At 37.9% G+C, this 20,869-nt stretch overlaps 1 protein-coding gene across 1 annotated transcript in view; it reads left to right on the forward strand.

Moving 5' to 3' along the window:
* RFTN1 (raftlin, lipid raft linker 1) overlaps positions 1–20,869 on the forward strand; it is a gene marked incomplete at both ends in the record, with an annotated part of 83,765 nt that overhangs the window by 35,675 nt on the left and 27,221 nt on the right. Inside the window, 2 exons of the mRNA XM_079537945.1 lie at positions 6,281–6,389; positions 19,742–20,159. Coding sequence (XP_079394071.1) covers positions 6,281–6,389; positions 19,742–20,159 — 527 coding nt within the window. The remainder of the gene's footprint in view (positions 1–6,280; positions 6,390–19,741; positions 20,160–20,869) is intronic.

Consider the following 20,869-nt stretch of genomic DNA (forward strand, 5'->3'; position numbering starts at 1 on the left):
TTTAAATTACTATCAAATAATGCGTATTCCAGTTATAAGACTTCTTATGTAAGTAAGAAAATACCTACTTGATAAAGTTCAGACGGAGGTTTTAATTCCTGTTTGGAGTTGAGCTTGTTATGATGCAATATACCTACACATATTTTTTGTAAAAACAAGAATAATATGTTTCTTTAGGTGGGCAACATACGTTTTTGTGAATTTTTAAGTATTGACTTTTTGGCTTTCAGATAATTGAATTTTGACAGTTCTATAACCTGGAATTACACAGAATCACAGAATCACTAAGGTTGGAAAAGACCTACAGGATTATCCAGTCCAACCATCCACCTATCACCAATAGTTCTCACTAAACCATATCCCTCAACACAATGTCCAAACGTTCCTTGATTAGACCCATATCAGCCACTAATGTTAATCCTCTAAATGTGTTTCTGTTTTCTCATAATGTAGATCAAATTGTTATACATGTGCAGTTACATTTTGAAATGTAAGCTGTTTCGGTGTGGAATTATTTCTGTGTAGTGGGAAATCTTGAAACATCGCTTGCTTTTCTCACGTCGTGTTAAAGAAACAATCACTTCAGAGTATCTGTGCAGCTTCAAGTCTGTTTTCATGTTTTTGAATTCATAGGTATGAAGAACTTCATGAAGATTAGGACATAGTGGTATTCTATCCCTTACTTTCCTATTGTGTCTGAAGAGGGCTGGAAATCCAGTACGTAACAGACACTGAATTGTCAGCTTTAATAGTTACTGTGTAAGTTACTGGTACTCTACAGCTGGTAATGGTTTATCTACCATGAAGTGGTGCTTAACTGCAAACAGGTGTATAGGAAATGACAGCCTACTGAAACAACCATCATAAAATATTTTTTGGCCGTGAGCTTCCAACTATAAGTGAAAATCTTAGATATTTTATCTATTTTCTTTACTGGCAGTAGAGGTCCTGTTCAGGATTCAGTACCCAACTCTTTTAAGTCTGTGGTCCTCATTTTGCTCCTAATCAGTGACACTTCAGGGTGCCCCTCTACCCCCAGCCCCAACATGCTGGCAAGCACTGTCCCTCTGAATAGTGCCAGGTAGACTGTAATTCCTCTCAGCTATTTGCCACCCTGTGGTTAAGATTTTTGGCAGTCAATGAGGACATCCACAGGGATAGAAAATCCTTAACCTGGAAAATCAATAAAGGTGAAGCATGAGATACATTACAAAGGAAGAAAAACAATTAAAAGCCCAGGGTGTATAAAATGCAGTGGAAAGCCCCATCTGTCCCCATGGTTACTAACTTGTAGTTTCCCTCTCTCGTTGTGGACAGGACAGTTCCCTTCTGCATGCAGAGGAACCATGTCCTTCACACTGCCGCTTCTGTTCCCTTGCAAGTTTCACAAAATATATTACAAGTACAAGCCTTGGTCATTGTGTACCAGCTTTTCCTGTTAGTCCTAGCTTCCAAGGTACAGCATCACTGTATTACAGTGTGTCTCTTTCTGGTTTGAGAAGCTTTTAATTAGAAGAGCAAAGGTAATAAAACTTGAATGTTCATTTGGAGACAGTGAATAGTGGGAAGATTCAGTTTTCCATCCTAGAAGGATGCAAAGAAAGAGGAGGAAGACATTGCTAAGTATAAATGAAGAAAAGTAATCTTTCAAATTGCTGAAGCTTATACTTTTTTTTTTTTTTTTTTTTTTTTTTTTTAAACTAAACTAGTTTCAGAATTTCTCTTTTTGTTGAGAAATATTTTATGATGAGAAGGTGGAAATGAACTTTATGTAAAACCATTTCTTTCATTTAAAAATATTTTATATATTGACCTCCTATTAAGTTCTTGTGATACAAAATTAAGAAGAGATTCCAGGTTATGGATGACTGGGTTAATTTTCAGGTGACTGACATCATTCCTCCTTCAGAAGAAGGGGATATGAGTGCAGGGTTGAGAATGAAGTCAGGAGATCTGGACTTCACTTTTGATTTATCTTCTGACTTATGTGATCTTGATAGATATTCCTATTTTGAATTGTAGAATCATAGAATGGCTTGGCTTGGAAGTGACCTTAAAGCCCACCCAGTTCAAACACCCTGCTATGGGCAGAGCTGCCAGCCAGCAGCTCAGGCTGCCCAGGGCCCCCTCCATCCTGGCCCTGTGTGCCTTCAGGGATGGGGCATCCACAGCTTCTCTGGGCAGCTGTGCCAGTGCCTCATCACACTCTGACTAAAGAATATCTTCCTAACATGTAACATAAATTTCCTCTCTTCTTTTAGTTTAAAGCCGTTACCCCTTTTCCCATCACTAGCACATCATGTAAAAAGTTAATCCCCCTCCTGCTTATAAGCTCCCTTTAAGTCCTGGAAGGCTACAGTGAGCTTTCTCCAGAGCCTTTCTTCGTAGGGGAGATGCTTCAGCCCTCTGATATCTTTGATATCTGATATCCTCCTCTGGACCTGCTCCAACAGCTTCACATCCTTCTTGTTCTGAGGGCCCCAGGCCTGGATGTGGTACTCCAAATGCAGCCTCATGAGGGCAAAGTAAAGGGGGACGATCGCACCCCTCTGCCTGCTGGCTGCCCCTCTTTTAATGCAGCTCAGGATACAAACAGTTTGGCTTATTCTGGCGATTTTTACTTTGGGGATCCTACTTCATATTCTGTGAGGAAAGTGATCCAAAAAGTAGTCCCGTTAAATTAAAAAAGGAAAGAGAAAATATAACTTCTGATCAGCTTAGAATTTACTCATACCTATATTTAGCTACTTACGTCTGGCTATGCTAACAATATTCAAAGAGCGTAATGGGAGACTTTTATGATATTGATGAAATGCTTTGTGACTCATGTATGAAAAGCACTGTTTATTATATAGAGGCTGCAAATACGTTCTTGTCCACCTGGCTTTGCTCAGGAGATAATTTTTTGCAGTCTGTGCAATCCAGTGCCGTTTATTACCTTTGAATAAAAAGCTATAGCTCTAGGTTTGTTTGTTTGTTTTTAACTGAATAAAAGGCTTTTACTTTTTTTCCTAAAAAGCTATAAGCTACCAGTATGGACGAAGACCTCCCTTTAGCATATACGAATGTATTTTACTTGGATGCATGGAAAAATATGGAAAAATTGTTGGTAATATACAGTATGTCTGTGAGGCTACCTAAAGTCTTTATGGCCTTTAGCGGGATCTGCTACATGTATTCTGTAAAATAATGTTCCTAGCAAACTGCAGTGATATTTCATGCAGTTATTTTCAGGAGCCCTAGAGCAGAGGAATTCATTGTCTTTTTGTTCTCTTAAATATTTACAAGCAGCAAGTGCGTTTCACAGTAAGTGCTTGTTAAAGGGGGAAAAATAAACAGGTCATTTTAAGCTATTATGGTAAGAATCACCATGTTTTTATCGATATCATCTGCATCTCAAGTAGTTTTGCAAGTATGTCCTCCAAAAACTGCATGAAATGAGAGGCCAGAAAGTTGCTGAGGTGAAGGAGAGGAATTAAGATAGAGTGTTTCAAGAATGAACTACTCTCAACCTTACACATGTATAAACCTCATCATTAAAAGTTGAGAAGAGCTTATTTTTATAGATAGACAGTGGATTTAAACATGAAAATGCGATGCTTCTGGTACTTTTGGAATGATTAGAATAGTAAGCTTTTGTTTGTTTCAATCAGTGTTTGCAGCACTGTGAACTGTTGCTTGGTAAAGATTTTGGCAAAGAGTGGAAATGGGAGGGACTGTGCCTTTGGATCTGTTTCATTCTTTCCTGCTCCCGGGCTTCACTTTAAATAATCATTAATAGTGCGGCACATACATTCAGGATTTGCTGTGTTAACTTTGAACTTGAGCTGTGTTGTTTCAAAGTCTCTGAGCTAAGGGTATTGCTTTCTCACCAAACTGGAGTGGGGCTGTCAGTGACGTGGGTTTCCCCAGCTGACATTTGGTCCTCTCAATTGTAAAGGTCTGGTGGTAGTCCCAAATAAAAATGAGATTGCTTGTATGAAAAGGGCTTGGTTCCTTGCTAACCATTCCTAGTAACCCATTTCTAGTTTGTGAAAATAGAAAAACTGAAACACTGGTAAACTGCATTTGCTCCATTTGATGTTGTACGTACTTTGCATTGTGATACCAAGTTGCATTTTGGTAGCTCATTAACACTTGAACATTAGAGAGCCTTAGTTTGTACACACTTATGTTTGAAAACTCGATTTCTATCTGGAAGTGATGATTAGATAATATCAGGGCTACATTTCCAATTAGTCATATTGAGATTTTTGGAAAAAAAATGTAAGTATACCACTATGTAGTCTAGCAGGGAGGTTTTCTTAAAAGTTTGTGTTACTGAGAAGCCATTAATCTGTGAAAGAAAATCTGCACAGACTGGATTAGTTTATCTAGGACTTTATCTAGAAGATTAGACACAGTTGCTGTAGTTTGTGTACTGTCCCTCACAAAATGATCTTTTTGCTCTATATCAAAATGATCTTTTCTGCTTGAATGAATTTCTTTACGCCTGTTAAAGAGGGGTAGTAGTGGGATCCTTTGGGTTCCCCAGTAAATATTTATGTAAAACATGTAAAGATGTTTGGAGAACTTCCATGTATAGCAGTGTTTACACAGAATCGCAGAACTGTAGGGGTTGGAAGGGACCCTCTGCTAAACCAGCTTCTGCAGTAGTTTGCAGTATACTTTTATACTATACTATTATACATGGTTGAGTAACAAACAGGACCACAAGTTACAAGAAGAACCTTAAAAGCAGAGGAAGAACAAGTAGAGAAAGGGCTTCAGTGTACCAGAACAATTCAGTCTATGAAATAGTGTTGTACTGTGCATGTATTGGTAAGATAGGAAAAGAGAGGTGAGTGTATACAGTTGAAGCTGGGAGGATCAAGTGGAAACTACAATGTCTTCTGACACTCTAGGAAATTTCTGCAGCATTGCCTAGGAAACACAAAGTTACAGTCAGCAGCCCACACGTCTCACTGCTCCCAGTAACTTTGCATCACAGAGAAATCCCCAGGGACCTTTCAGAGCTGGACCGCGTGTTTGATGTGTCGAACAGTCTCAGTCCTCAGAAGAAGGCTTACGCAGAAATGCTTTCTTAAGCACGGCAGGCCTGTGACATCCTTGTTTTGATGTTGTGCTGCTTCCTCAGCAGTCGAATTTAGGCTTCTGAACCTCTCTTCCTGTTTCCTCTGTGCCGATTACACCAAGTGGATGCTGACCAGAATTAGGGTTTTGCTTCAGATTGCATCTGTCGATGCTCAGTGTGGGATGTTAAGATAACTACTTTGTTACTAATCCCAAGAATTACAGGCTGACTTTCATGGTTATACCTATGTGTGTTTTCTTGAAGAGCAGATGCAACAATTGGTTCTCTAGATTTCTATATTGATCAGACATATCAGTTTCCTTGTAAAGGAGTCTACAGATGGAAATGACCTTTGGTAGTGCTGCTGTGCAGTGCAAGCCTACTGACTGTTTCTCAATATCATTCAGGATGACTTCCAACCAATATCATGTTTCCACAGCACTCATTTTTCATCAGTATAACTGTCAGATGCCATGTGGTTTGAACTGTTTTATGGGTTAGCCTCTTCTGAAAGAGAAGAAATTTCAGATATAGCGTTACATTTCTCATCTACAAAGTATTAGGTAAGACTGAAGGGTAGACTGCTTTGATTACCCCTAGTTTTTAAATGTTGACTTAGAGTGATTGTAGATAGAGAGTCCTTTAATTACTGTTTGTAGAACACTTTCTACATCTTTTAGATTTCTTTGCCACTCTTCTCACTTAAAATGGAATAAACAACTCACTTTCCATGCAGATGCCATTAATCTTTCAGGCTGCCCTGATGGTCCCAGAGAGTCAGTCAGTCCCTAGTGCTGGAACCTGCTTTCTGAAGATCTGAGAGCTGCGCTGCCTATGCATCTGTTGTGTCCTATTACATGTTATAAAAACTAGCAGTAAATACTATGTTGACATAGCCACCAGGTGTAGCACCCTTGCTGTTGGCTTTAAATGCCAAACTGACAAAGTGTTTCCCGGATAAGTTAAGAAATTCGGAAGTCTAGGAGGCATTCCACAGTGCTCAGTCACTGGTGTGATTTTCTTCCCTAGGAAGCAGCAAGATGCTGTAGTTGCAAGGTGTCAGCACTGTGCTGAACGCTGTGGAGTGAATGTGCTGAAACTGATGTTTTTGTGTTAGCTCCTTGGGAGAAACATTTATAAAGAAGGTATCTGAGTATCCAGTGTTAACAAGAGAAATTAATTCTGCTTTTCTTCTTGTCTCTTTAGGTCTCCAAAAGGTGGCATCCATAGTGAAGGATATATTTTGGAGGTAGAGTGCTGCTCCTCTGTAAACCAACTTTCAGACAAGAAGGAGATACCTGATTTTATTAAGAAAGTGAGTAAAAAAAACAAACAAACAAAAAAAACCTTAAAAACCAAAACACAATATGCCTTGTGCTATAGTTACTGCTACTCATTGTGTCAGTCTGACAATAGGAGTGTACTTACATTTTGTGCAGTTGAAGCACTTCAACAGAATTTGGTGGTGTTTTGTAATTTTAAGTACTTGAAGGGCAGTTATGCTTAAGGAATGTATTATTGATCACACTATTATTAAAAAATGGTTTGTAGTATCGCAGAAATGTGACCTGTCACAGATGATACCAACTAAGTTACATTGTAGAAAACAGTCCTGTGATGGCATAAACATTTTAAATTGAAACAGTATCATCATTTTCATTTTAGTGTTAAAATATTTGGTAGTACTATAGCTAGAAGTCCTATTAACTGCTAGAATCCCCCAGATTACTTAAGGTTTTTTTAGTATCATAATGTTTGCAGCTAGAGATGGTACTTGTAAACTAAAGCCCTTTGTCACTCTCAATTGTACTGCTTTCAATGAATTTCCATATACTGGGAAATTGAAAATAATCCTTAAATTCCTAATTTGTTTCCTTCTTTTAAAATTACTTTTGATGATTAAATATTCTACTAGACTGGAAATTAGCAGGCTTTGTCCATTTTCATGAAGACAGATTTGCTGTGTGTGGTTCAGATTTTGCAGCATCTGTTGTGTCCTATTACATGTTATAAAAACTAGCAGTAAGTACTATGTTGACATAGCCACCTGGTATAAGAATAGAGTGAGTAGGCATCCTCCCTCTTAGCTTTAATCCGTTTTGCAGTGATAATAGTGAAGGTTTTGTAAAATAGACTTCTGCACAGGCTGTGTGAGTTCAGAAAGGGGCTCAGCTTGACAGACTACAGTCATGTTCAGTCTCTCCTTTTTACTGTGAATAGTAAAAACTGGTTTTAAAATAATGCTTGTATGACTATCTGATCATCATCATACTTACAGATTTTGATGTCGGAGCAAACTGAAGTTTTCTGAACACTTTCTGCTTTTCAAAAGTTTGATTCCAAATCTTATTTTCAGAGTTTATTACGTTATTGCATCTATGCTTAGGTCAAACTGGTGTAATTTGTATGTATTGGTTTCAAAATGTTTGATTTTACTCTTCAGTTCTTTAAGTCAAAGTATCTATCGCAGCAGGTAGTTAAATTTTTTGTCGTTCCAATTGAAAAGTCTTTGCATTTGAGTCTTCAGAAAGAGCTTGGCTAATGTCAAAACAAGATGACAACCCAGGAGTCGGCTTATTTCCATAAATATTCAGTTCTGAGACTTTAAAATGCTTTTCTAGACATGGAGATGTTTCTGTTGGTAGAAGTCATTTGATTATGGGGTTATAAGGATGCCTTTTTGAGATATAATCATTTAAATTTTAATAGCTGGAATGTATACTTACTGTTTCTCTGTAGGCTGAGCATGTCGCTCATCCTCAGATGTTATTTGATGTAGAGGAATTTGAAGTTCTTTGAAGTTGTTGCTGTCAGATGTGTGCTGTGTCCGTGTCTATATCTGATTAAACACATTATGAAGGTCTCAACGCTTTTTTGTAAATATGACTCGGGAAACAGGACTTGTTTGGGAGTAGGAATTAATTGTCTTATTAACTAATTTGTCTGAGCAACAAAAACATCCCTCGCTCTTAAGGGTAAGTAAAACAGATGTTTACAAACAAAATAAGTGAAAAATAAAGGAAGTTCTTCAAAGAAAGTAGGAGCAAAAAGCTATTAGAGCAATTGCTTGCTTTCAAAAAAGAACAATTCTATAATTCTTCTCAAACTATGGAATAGAGTTGAAGTTAATAGTGTGTTATAATTGAGTAGTCAAACCTTGATCACAGACCTTTTGTAAGAGGAGCTTTTAGCACAGGTTTGCAATCATGTGCAGCATTGCAAATTACTATATTTTTTAAAAGATACCAAGTATAATACCCATATCTTCTAAAATTTCTCCAACTATGAATTTACTAGAAAAAAGTTACTTTGAGAAAAATAATTTTATTATGCACTACTGAGCATGTATCATTTACATGGTAATATGGACAGGGATACAATTTTAATAACAACTTCTCTCAACTCACCTTTTGTTGCATTGAAAATGCTGTATTGAATAGTACCTGCTTGTTCCTAGCAAACACAAAATGATTTTGCAGTGGAATACAGCATAAGTAATAACTTTTTTTTTCTTCTGTAACTCTTATAAATGTAGAAGAATAATAAAGTTACTATAAAAAAGAAGAAACAATGAAGTTATTTAACCTGGAGAATGCTTTTAGCTCATTGAAACCATATGCCTCAGTACTGTTACATTTCAGAAATGGCAAAGACTCTCCAGTCAAGTCTGTGTGCTGCTGCTGAGAACTTTCTGCGCTTTGTCTCCAAATTCTCTACTCCTTTCCATGAATTTCTGCCAGCGCTATGGCTTCTGACTGTGCTAAGAGCCATGAAAGAGAGAACGCAGTTAAGTAGTGAGGACATAAAGTAGCATGGGATGCACTCTTCCTGTGTCTTAAAAACATGTTTCTAACACTACGTCTTATTTATTCCTTCTTACCAATGTGGAATCTAGGTTAGGAAGTGCCATGCACCTCACTGTATCCTGAAGAGCTCAAAAAATCTCATGGTGTGTTTGTTATGTAATTCTGGACAATGAAGAAATTGCTGTACTGCTGCACTGATATCAGCTCTCGTCTTTTGCTCTCAGGAAAACGAGAGATTAAAACGCTCATCTGCGTTTTAATGAGCAAAGCTAAACTTCTGAACTTCAGGTCTCTGTGGCTCAGATCATTCAGAAGCTGTTGCAAGTCGGAAATGGTACTGAGATACCATATTTTGTAACTTTGACTTGTCTCGTGAAATAGAAGTAGTCTTCAATTGCCTCCTTAGTTGCTCTTTATTTCTGTGTATTCTGTTACAATTTTTTAAAATCTGATGATGTTTCTCCTGCATCTGCTGAGACAAGTCAAGGACAAAGAAGTCGGGTTGCCATCCTAAGGAAAGAGTTATTTTGGGTATGTGGTCACATCTGAATGCGAAATATGTTTCTCATGACCTTTGTTTTTCACATCAGTTTTGAGTTAGAAGAGCTTTGACACGCAGAGGACTTCTGCTCATACTGCCACATCCTTGCAGTGTTGAAGAAAGGTTAGGAAATGGAAGAGTTTCTCTACCATTTCTTCTTGGTTTTGACTTCTTAAATTTTCGGAAGCACATCTTTGTATCCTCGGCTGCCTGGTTAATTATGTTCTGTGAAAAGGAAGTGTTGTTTGTTAAACTATTTTAGTTTGATCTCATTGGAGAGTTCACATTTCTTTTCCCTGTAGACTCGGAATCCTTTCTTAGGGAAGTGTGATGAGCATGGAGAAGCATGGTTTAAGAATGCTGTATCTCAATTGAAATTCAAATGCAGGCATCTTCCCTATGTGTTTTTGACTAGAGAACAACCTTTCTGTGCTGATCTGTCCTTACTTGACACAACTTAGAAACAAGGCCTATTTCTTCCAACAAACCTAAGACCGCACGGATGAGTAGTTGGTTTTGTGTCTCTACATAGTGGTAACACAATTTAGCTTTGGGTCATTGAAACTCCCATGTAATGCTAATCTTCTGAGTGTATTGTATGAGAAACTGTATTTTTCAGATCTGATCACTGCTGTTCACTGCATTCAGTCTCATTTAGTAGCACGGAGCTGCCACTAACACCAGTTGCCTAAGCGGTCCTCTGAGCATCTTCCATACTTCAAAGTACCCTGGAAATTATTGGTTACCCTGCAGCTGTAATGGCTTTTCCATTAAGTTTGTTGACATGTATTTTCTAGAGACATGTATTTTCCAGTAGTAGCTGGGCCAAGGAATCTGATGGTACTTCAGTTGTTAAGTGGGACTCTAGGAAGGAATATCCCAACAAAATGCATTGCAAAGAAGATGCCACCCATTTAATTTTTCTGAAATTTGACATCTGAAACAGTCGTCACCGGTCCTCCTTGTACAAAAGCAGGTTGCTTCCAAATAATGGTGAGTAGAAGGTTGGATTGCATTGAAAGGATCTTCCACTTTACAAATTTTCATAGGAAATTGCAGACCTTTGTACTCTCATTTTTCTTGCCATACTGTTACGAACACACAAATACCTGTATTTATATATATGTACACGCACATATCTATATACATACTGCTGGTCAAAGGGGGGGTTCGTTCTTCAGCATCTTTTAAGTTGCTAGATAGAAACAGTTTTTGGTTATTTAAAAGACAGCTGTTTTTCCTATAATACAATACCAAGATGCCTGTGAATTCTCAAGAGCTTTTAAAATGTTTTCAGTAGATATTCCCAGTCATGGGAGTGATTGAACCCAGATTTGACTGTCCACTTATTTCCTGTGTTTACTCACATCAGAATGAACATTTGTCATATGTAGTCGAAACAGGGCACGTATCCATATAGTGTGTGTAAGTGGTGGTAAATTATTTTGAACTCTTAACTTTGGAGTTTGAAAAATATCTTGATCGTCTAACTAGATTGAGGTATGGAAAATGGGAAGTGTCATAGAACAAAATTGTCCAGAATATTACATATTTATATATTTACAGATATTTGTGTGCTTGTAACAGTATGGCAAGCAAAATGAGAATACAGAAATTACAAACCTTAGAATTTTTTGGACTTATCTTTATAATTATGAAGAAGAATACTGGTTCCAGTGTTTCTCACATTTTTGTCTCTTTATTTCTGATTCTTCATCTCTTAATCTCTGCATTCTGAGAATGAACAAAGCTGGTGTGTTCTGAAGAACACTGGACTGTTAGCAGACTTCTTGTCTGTGTTGCTGCAATCTTAAAGGATCTCTTCTCTGAAGTCTCCAATTGCTTTGTTAAGTCCAAGGTTTGTTAGATGGCTGTTGTACTCCTCAGCATTACTCGTTACTGTAAATATATATTAGCTGACCTGTTCAGAAATTTCCTGCGGGAGATACAGGCAGAACAGGTGGCAGTAGAAGATAGAAGGGGAAAAATATTGAATCTTTAATATTGCTCATAGGATAGTTCTTCACATGAACAAGCAGTTCAAATATACTTCTATGGCTAGAGAATAGCTCCTCTGGAGTGCTGTTTATTACCTAGGATTACTTACCTACATGTGATCTCAACCTCTTTTAAAATCAGTTCCATCCTTAAAACAAACCAAAAAATCCCTCCCCAAAACCTTCATTGTCAAAAAAAGAGCAATACAGCAGTTATTTCTTTGGTACTGTGTAATGAGAACCATCTTGGAGCACTTTCTACTTTTTTTTTTTTTTTTTTTTTTTTTTTTTAGTACAAACGGAGCCCCCATTTAATTTTTAAGTATTTGGATCTTAAATACAGCTATGAAGCAGCTAACATTCGTAGTTCAGTTATTTGTGATCTGCTGTGATAATATTTATTAAAGTGCATTTTGTTAGCATTTTGTAAGTGTATATATAAAAAGAGATGGTAAAAAATAGCACGTTCAGTATTTTAAACAGCCTGGTGTGAAGGGAAACATCTGTTCCTGGTTAAGCTTCTTTCAACTTCTGTTCTTTTGACGAAGCCATGTAAGAGTGTTGTTGATATGTATCTTCCATGAACATTGCAAAACTATTTTCAGGACTCTCCCAGGAGCGTGGTTGTGCTTTCATAATCCCTTGCCCCCAGCAGATTTTAGAGCTGTCCTCTTGACCAAGACAGAAATAGATGTTGTAAAGTATGTATATAGTTAATGTTTTTAATGATCCCACTTCTGTCTGGTGGGAAAATAACTTTAAAATAATAAACACGATAATATTTTATACTGTGCTAAAATAAAATATGGGCAAATTGTTCAAATGGTAATTTTGGCTACAAGTAACAGATGGTTTGATGAAACTATGTGGTTTAAAAGAAACACTTTAAAAGATAAAAGAAGGCGTTCCCTGCGCATTAGATGTGAAGTCCATAAGTTTCAGAGTGAATTCTTCATATTTAAAACCTGGATGTTTAAAGTCTTGAACCTTTTGATTTTTTTATTGCTTAGGGAAGAGATGCACTAAACCAGCATTGCTGCAAGTTGGTTACAGTTAAGTGAAAGGAATGTCTTCTGGTGTTCTACAAGCATTCATCTGGCTAAAATGATTGATAGATGCAAAGTCCAACCATCCATCACTGTAGATCTTTATTTTTTCCCTTGCTTATGTTCAAACACTAGTTTTTGAGTTTCTCTTGAAAGATTCAGGTGCAAGTTGTGGTCTCCATTTTGAAACTGTATTTGGAAAATGGCAGTTGTCTAGATTAAGGTTTTGAGACACTGTATTTACAGGCACTTTTTTTGGTAGTATATCAAGCGTTTGGGCTGAATGAATTTAGATGGCTGTTCTGTAGCAGCCTATCCCAGGTTTTTGGGATACCACAGTTCTTATCTCACAGTTTTTAGGGATCCCAGAGTTCTTTATGTTTCCACATTTTAAATACTGTGAATAAATTCATAATTTCCTTCCGGAGTTCTAGGGTAAGAAAGGGACAGTGAGTATGGTACAGTGGCTTTTAGGCAGGTACTGTAGTCACTGAATCTTTGTAGCCTGTGTCCAACAATGTCCTTTGCCAGCTCAGTGAAGGAGCAGATGCTAAAATAAGACAATAATTTGAGAGGAGACACTGCACACAAGGCCACAGAACTGATAGTATGTTTCAGGAGTTGTCATCTCCTGAGATGGTATGCCCACTGAAAGGAACAATTGTGCTTGCACTTCCCTACACTGTACATTTAGTACAGTTGTGTTGTTCTCAGAAAGGAACATATAACTGACAGAAGCTGAAGAGGAATTGTAACTGGTTCCTCTAGTTTCTTTTTTGGCTCTGGTAGCAGGAGGCATACAGCTTGCTGTAACTTAATATCTCTTGGCAGTGCTGTCTTAAGAATGTAGATTCTGTTTTATTCAATGTAACAGTAGGTTGCAGTAGATTCTTGCTTAATTACGTTTTTCCCTGTTCTGTTTGTAGCTTTCAGTTCTCATTTGCAGAGTCTACTCCCAATGAGGTTGTTGTAAAACTGCAAAGCTTGCTTTCTTTTCCCTGTTCAGTGCTTTGTTCCGCTCTACAACAAATGAGAGACTGAGCAGTGAGAGCTCAGGGTCAAATCAGTGCTTCTGTTGAAGGGACTGTTTACTGCAAAAACAGTTATTGCCTTTGGGTTTTGCTCTTGAAGTCTTAATTTTCTCTTGGATCTACGAAATTATTTCTAATAGTCTTAACTAAAGGTCCTAAGTGGTAAAATTTTCGTCAAGGTTTTCATTGGAATTATTAATATAAATAGTGTCAGCAACACTGTTTGAAGGAAGACCCAGTGATGTGGGATTATGGTTACTCTTTTCAAAGCATCCCCCCAGTGTCTTGTTCTTGATGACCTATTTTGATGTAATTGATAGTGAAAATAATTGGTAATTTGAAGGCCTGAATACAGATACACTTTCTTTCTATAAGCTGCATTTATATTTACTTATACTTACATGAACAGGAACTGCCTTTATCAAATTCAGAATTGAGCAGGTGAGGTTAACTGGGAAAGGATAAAAACGCATAGGAAGTACAGGCTTAAGTGACAGAGTGTCCCCATCAGAAAGGTTATGTGGTTTGGAAACTTGCAAATACTGAAGCAGAATTTCGGAGCAAAAGAATAGAGAAATGATTGCCAGTTGCTGCTTTGCTATTTGATTAGCAGAGTTACCCTTTTTTTGTAACTGCAAAGTGCATCTCCAAAAAGTCATAGAAGTTTTGACTTGTTCAGTAATAAATAAAACTCTTTCAGAACATTAGTTAAGCCTAGTTGATTTTAAAATAAGCAGTGAACACTTGATGGGTGTTGCTGCCTTCTCAGGAAAGAGCTTGTGAGATCCACAGTAAGTGTCAGAGATAAGCTAAAAGCCTGTCTTAAGTTTAAACATCTGTTTTCAGAAATGAACAAACTAGTATTTGTAATGAAACATGTACTACTAAATAGTAATGAAGGAGGACACCGTTGGAGAACTGCAGTCTCAAACACCCTTTTCCAGTTCCAGCTCCTGTTATATAGTATGTAGTACTCTTCTCAAACAACAAAATAATTTTTGCTTGAAGATCCCTGGTGTGGTGTCAGTTGTCAAAGGGCTTTGTTTGAATCTTAAAAAGAAGGTAGAAGAACATGGTGATCTTGTTTCTGGTGTGCATTACAAAATCTGATGCCTCTAACGTTATTCTTTTAAAAACAACAAGCAAACAGGCAGGCAAGAATTTATTTTATTAGCTAAGATGGCTCGTGTTTGATTTTAAAAAGTTTTAGATAGCTTTGAGCTAAATTGTTTCAGAACTATTGTTTCAAAGGCCATATGTTTTCCCATCAGTGGGACTAATTAGCAGTCTTTCTCTTAGCTCACTGCAGAGCCAGCTACACGCATCTGCCCATCAGAAAATCAGTTCATTGCCACTGCTGAATGTTGTCCTTTCTCCAAATGGAGTTTATTTCTGTTATTTTTGTAGCAGCAGCAGTCCCCTTTTAGCTGTAATTTTTTTTCAGTACTTTGCTAATCATGAAATGTGTAGCAAATCTATTAATGAACCGTTTTCTTCAGATGACAGCGTTTTAAAGATAGCTTTCATCCAGATCGTCAGGAGATGTAAGTCTTGGGACCCTTTAGGACTGTTACCAACTGAATTGTCCTGATTACATTAGTAAAACTACTTTTACTCTGAATGCATGCTGACAACTTTCAGTTCCTGGCATACAAGAATTTAGAGAAGTTCCTGGCATTTGTCATATTAAATCAACAATTTGAAAATCCTTATCAAAGAGAGAGATTCTCATTGTTAAATGGTGTGGCATTATTCCATATGGGTATTACTGTAGATGGAATACTAGACTGAGATTTCTGGAAGCATATGATTTGCTGTGTGCCATCCCGTGGGACAAATGTACAGAATCTCACTGTGTGCAATTACAGAAGCTGACAAATGTGTATGATTCTCATCAGCCTGATATCTGCATCCTTGAGCTTCTGTATTTATAAGTAACATCATCTGTCTCTCTATGAATAGATTATTTTGGAGCTGATAATGCTACAAGTAACACAGACAACATCTGAAATGTGTTACAGACCTCTGCATTAGACCATCAGCTGTTTTCTAACTAGGTAGGAAGCCTTCAAAAGAACCAGAAATATTTGGAAAAGTGGGACATAAATTTCCTGCTTCAACATAACATTCTTCATGCTACTGATGGTTCCTTTTCTCCGAGTGCAGTATAAAATCAGTGGTCAGACAGTTATAAAATAAGCAGTAATGCTTTGCAAACTTTAAGAAACATAAACACAAGTGCCCCAGCAAAAATTCAATTAAGGTAGTGACATCAGGATTTGACACTGCTTGTTTTTATCCTTGGAGGAGTTAGTGGGAGATTTGATATTTATTTCACAGATAGCAAAAGGATAAATCTGCCTTTTTTTTCCCATTAAGGAAAATGCCAGGTTTCTAATCAAGCAAATTATAGGGTTGATATTAAATTCTTTAGCTGCATTGGCCTTCAGTACACATGAAATTTCACCTCTTCTTTAAACAGGTTCTATTTTTAAACTGGCATAAGAGCAAATTGATAGAAGCCAGTTACAGGCTGATTTAGATGTACCCTCTTGGGGTTTTGCCCAAATTAAAATAAATGAGTGAAGTTCTGCTTCTGCGGTTAAACAACATCTTCTGTGTTGGAGACCTGTTTTTGTGGTTAATACCATTCAAGCCATACGTTATGAGACGCTAAAAATGTTTCTGTTCCTATCTGGGGAAAGAACAAAAGAATTTTTAAATTTGTTTTGTTTTGTTTTGTTGGAATTTCCCTTTTAGGGATTTCCCTAAATATAAAGAACAAGTATGTAGCATCTACAAAACATGGAAAAAACTGTCAGTAAAATAATTGAAATTAGTATGGATCCCTTGAGTGTAAGGGCATTTTTATCATTCTCTTTTTTTTATGTGGCATGTGGTGGAGATGCATTTCTTCTGCTTTTTCCTCCTATTTATTAATATACTGCAGAATGGTGAACACTTTTCCCCATTTGTTCTCCAAGGTGGCACATAAAAACAACTAATTGTAGTATTTATCTGGTCTTGGAGGGTGTTCTGGATGAGCCTGTCAGAGCAGCACTGTGTTGTTTCCATCCACTTCAACTTTACTCCTCCTTTCTCCTGCACTTTGCCCTCTTTCTGATTGCCAACACAGCCTTTGCTGGGTATTTTCCCCACATGGCTGGTGTGCGTGAGCAGACATTGTTGTCTCTATGTACCAGCATGGGATACTTGATAAGGCTGAAAGCCTGCAGAGCTGCAAAGAGCTTTGCAGGTGGCTGACAGAAACAGCCCCACTGCACCAGTAATCATCATTCTTGGGCACAGCCAGTCAGGGTACGAAATCTGGGCTTCTTCTCTGCGTCTGGGGATTTGGTTTTCCTAGTTAGAATATTTCTAATACAGGTAACAGGAGATAGGAATGTATAGTGAGTGGTGTAAATCATTCTGGATCTGAAGACAACTAAAATTCTCTGCTAATGAACTCTTAAGTAGGATGCAAAAAATAGTTTTGTTTGCAGTTTGAAAATGTTAGGGCTTCATAATTTATGATGAGAGCTTGCTTCTTCATGGTCTTGTGGGAAGTTGGTAAGAAAGACTGTTTGCGTCTGCTGATGCATCACTTTGCAGCTCACATTGTACTGCTGATGTAACATTTCCTGTTAAATTGGCTTTACGGAAAACAGTGGTTGGTTCTCCCTTATGTAATGAGGAGAATCTGAAACATGGGTTTAAGTAAGATGGTGTATTCTATATAGTGCAGACACATTCTCTTTTTGTAATCTTTCTGCTAAACTATTAGATTAATAAATCTTAGAATATCATAGAATCATAGAATAGCTTAGGTTGGAAGGGACTTCAAGGATCATCAAACTCCAACCCCCCTGCCACATGCAGGGCCTCCAACCTCCATATCTAATATTAGACGCCATCCAACCAGGCCTTGAACACCTCCAGGGACAGGGCATTCACAGCCTCTCTGGGCAGCCTGTTCCAGCTCCTCGCTACTCTCTTGGTAAAGAACTTCTCCCTAATACCCAACCTAAATCGTCCCTCTCTCAGCTTAAAACCATTTCCCCTAGTACTGCTGTTATCTACCCTTGTAAAGAATTGGCTTGCCTCCTGTTTGTAGGCTGGAGGTTGCAATGAGGTCACCCCTCAACTTTCTCTACTCCAGGCTGAACGAGCCGAGCTCCCTCAGGCTGTCTTTGTAGGAGAGGTGCTTCAGCCCCCTGACCATCTTTGTGGCCCTCCTCTGGACCCTTTTCAATTCTCATCCTCTCTCTTTGGAGAACAAGAGCCTCCAAAGGAAAACCTCAGTTTCAGGTATTCCTTAGAACACACACGTTTTCTTTACGTGTTCAAAGACTGTGTAACGTTGCTCCAATAGCTGTGAAAACTGTTCTCATCCAAATCACTGCGTGGGAGAACCTGCTGTGGGTTGACAAGCAGTGTTCCAGGACCAGTAATGTTACTACATATGTGCTATCCTCACACTCTTAAGAGTTGCGTGCAAGATAAATTTCTATAATTAGCTGCCCTGCAACCTACCAAACAAATGTAGTGATGTGTGTTTAGATTTGTGGTAACAGATGAACTGAATCTGTAATTCTTTCAATGGCCATATGAAAAATATTTGTGAAATTGCAATAGGGATTAGGGAACTTTAAGCATATGATGAATGCATCTATTGCTGACATTCACAGGAACCTTTCTGAGCAAAGCCATTACATTCCAGCTTTCTTTGTAGCCACACATCCATGTGATCAGGATACTGCTGGCAGTAGTCTTATATGGAGGCTCCTGTTCCGGTTTTAGCTATGAGCTTTTGTTAAGGCAGCAGCTCACATTAGTCAGGTCCAGCACCTGTGAAGGATGTTGCCTTTGCTTCCTGAACAGCTCTGTTAAGTTCCTGCCATCACAAAATTAAGAGTTAATTTAACATGGAAAGTACAACTTTGGTTTGAAAGAGGAAGTTCTTGTTGTTGATCAGGTATCATCTGTACATTTGTATGTTTAGAACAATTCTGTTTAGAACTAATTCTGGGTAGGGAAGATGCAGAAACAAACTTCCTCTTAAAAAAAAATTCTTGTTTATTCTGTTCCACCTCTTGTGCTTTCAAACTGGAGGTGCATGTAACATGCAGTATTTCATTTGCTACTGGAAAAAAAAGCCTTAACTGCTTCATGTAAGTTCATATACATTGAACCTCAGAGAGCACTTAAGATAATTTAACACCCTGGAATGACACGGTATGCACAGAAATTTAAATTATTTCTCCATTCCTAACCCATTTATTTTTGAAATATTTATGCATGTTTAGACTTTGTATTATACAAAGTGTACACAGTACATGGAAACCTTTCCTTTTCTGGTAAAGATTTTGATAAATGAATCCTCACACATTTTCACACAGGTCTGGCCACTCTGTTCCAGGAGTGTGATACTAAAATCTCTTGGAAAGGGCTCCATAGTGCTGAGTCTTTGCATTAGATTTCTCTTTCTGCTTCCTCTCAAGCTTTCCTTAGTTAATTCCTGCTTTATCTGTTTATCACTACAACTCACCTTATGGTTTTTTTTTTTCTCTGAATCTTTTGTGATCTGATTCCTTCATGTTCTTCCTCCACCTAAAACATAAAGGATTAATAATGCAGTCCCTTTGTTTTCATTCTTCTTTGCTCTTCTCATAACAATTCTTTGGAGTTCTGTGTCTCCCCAAGTGCAGTGTATTAAAATAACTTTGCTTTTATGTACTCATTATGTGAAAGCCTGCCATTTGTGTCTGAATCCAAAATAGGAAAAACAACAACTGTTGTTATGATGGTGCATATTACAGAGAGAATTAATAACCTTTTCCTTGCATAAATGTCATAATCACGTGCCTAATGCAGCAGAAGGTGTAATATTGAGTGACTGCAGAAGATTGAAACTAAAACTTCATGTGAGTAATACCACCTCTGGTAATTCAGACTAAAAGGTTCAGACAAAGGCTTTATGAAGAAATACGTGGGCATTTTCTTTCCTCTGTGTGTGTGTGCGCACATGTGCATGCAATTTCACATTACTGCAGACAATTTAAGGGACTTTCATCCTGCTTCACTAGAATTTAACTTTTTATGTAAATGTAGCATGGCAATTTCCTCTGGTAGTGGACAAATGTAGCAAAATGACATACTATAGCTCCCTTGAAGGGTGTTATTTCCTGTATTTCTATTTAGCTGAGACAGCTTGAAGGTTAAAATGTAATCTTCTTTGACTTGTAGATTCAAGATGCAGCAAGTCAAGGCTTGAAATTTGTTGGAATTATACCTCAGTACCATTCCCAAAAGAACTGCCTTGTCAGCTCCTCTCTGACACCTGCCAGTAACAACTCTGTGCAATCCAGAGATAATAAAAACGTTTCAAATTGCCCTGAGGATCACGCTTCACTGGATGGCGAGAAAATAGATGGCATTAATGGATGCAGTACTCCAGCACCAGGTGAGGGGAATGCTGACCAATGTGCCACATCCAGGGAAGGGAGGAAGGGTGAAGGACAAGCTGCTGAGGAGCCCAATTGCAAATCTGCAAAGGGCAGTGAAGAACAACATGAGCACCCAGGTGGGAGAGAAGCGCCAGACACACAGAATGGAATTGCAGAGAATGAAACGCCAGCACGATGCTCAAAACCACTTACTGACAGTAAGTATTGCTGTGACCTCTAATACATAAAAGCCAATTATGTTTCCTGCTCCTTCAGGGGTACAGGCAAGGAGAGGAACTTACCTCTGTGATAGCAAAGAATGGGTGCAGCAAATGCATCACGTAACCCAATTTCAGCATAGTTACACAGTTTACAGCGACTGAGTGTAAGTCAGGTGGCAACTGAAGGGCTGATATAACTAGGTACAGCTGTGTTATGGCCTGTTCCTGTGCCTGAGTGTAAAGACTTATTTTCCCTGCTGTTCTGCTGAAATCGTTCATTTCTGTATTTGTTGTAATACTTGATATTTATATCAAGTATATCCAGAAATTGTTGTTTAAAATAGGACATAGGCCAGAGTAGCTTAGAAAATCAAAAGTCATCAGAAAAAAAGATTCTTGCCCCATTTTCAGTTTTAAATCTCCAAATACCTTTATTTCCTCTGCTTGCCTACACCCTAGATGATACTGTGTACACTTATTTCTCTCACTGCTTTGCTTACTTTCCTTACAAGTTATAAATCTATGTAAGGAAATTCCATCCACATTCCTTTGAGCTGGTGCCGTCCTTGACTTTAATTTATCACCATTCTTTATATTTTACGTAGATTCAGTCACACACTCTTGGCCCTTTGGGGATTTTGTAATGTAAGACTGAGAATGACTTTGCATTCTTGGACTATTTGGACTTGGACTATTGTCTTGGTTTC

This window comes from Tetrao urogallus, assembly GCF_951394365.1.
Source record: "Tetrao urogallus genome assembly, chromosome: 7".
Classification (NCBI taxonomy): domain Eukaryota; kingdom Metazoa; phylum Chordata; class Aves; order Galliformes; family Phasianidae; genus Tetrao; species Tetrao urogallus.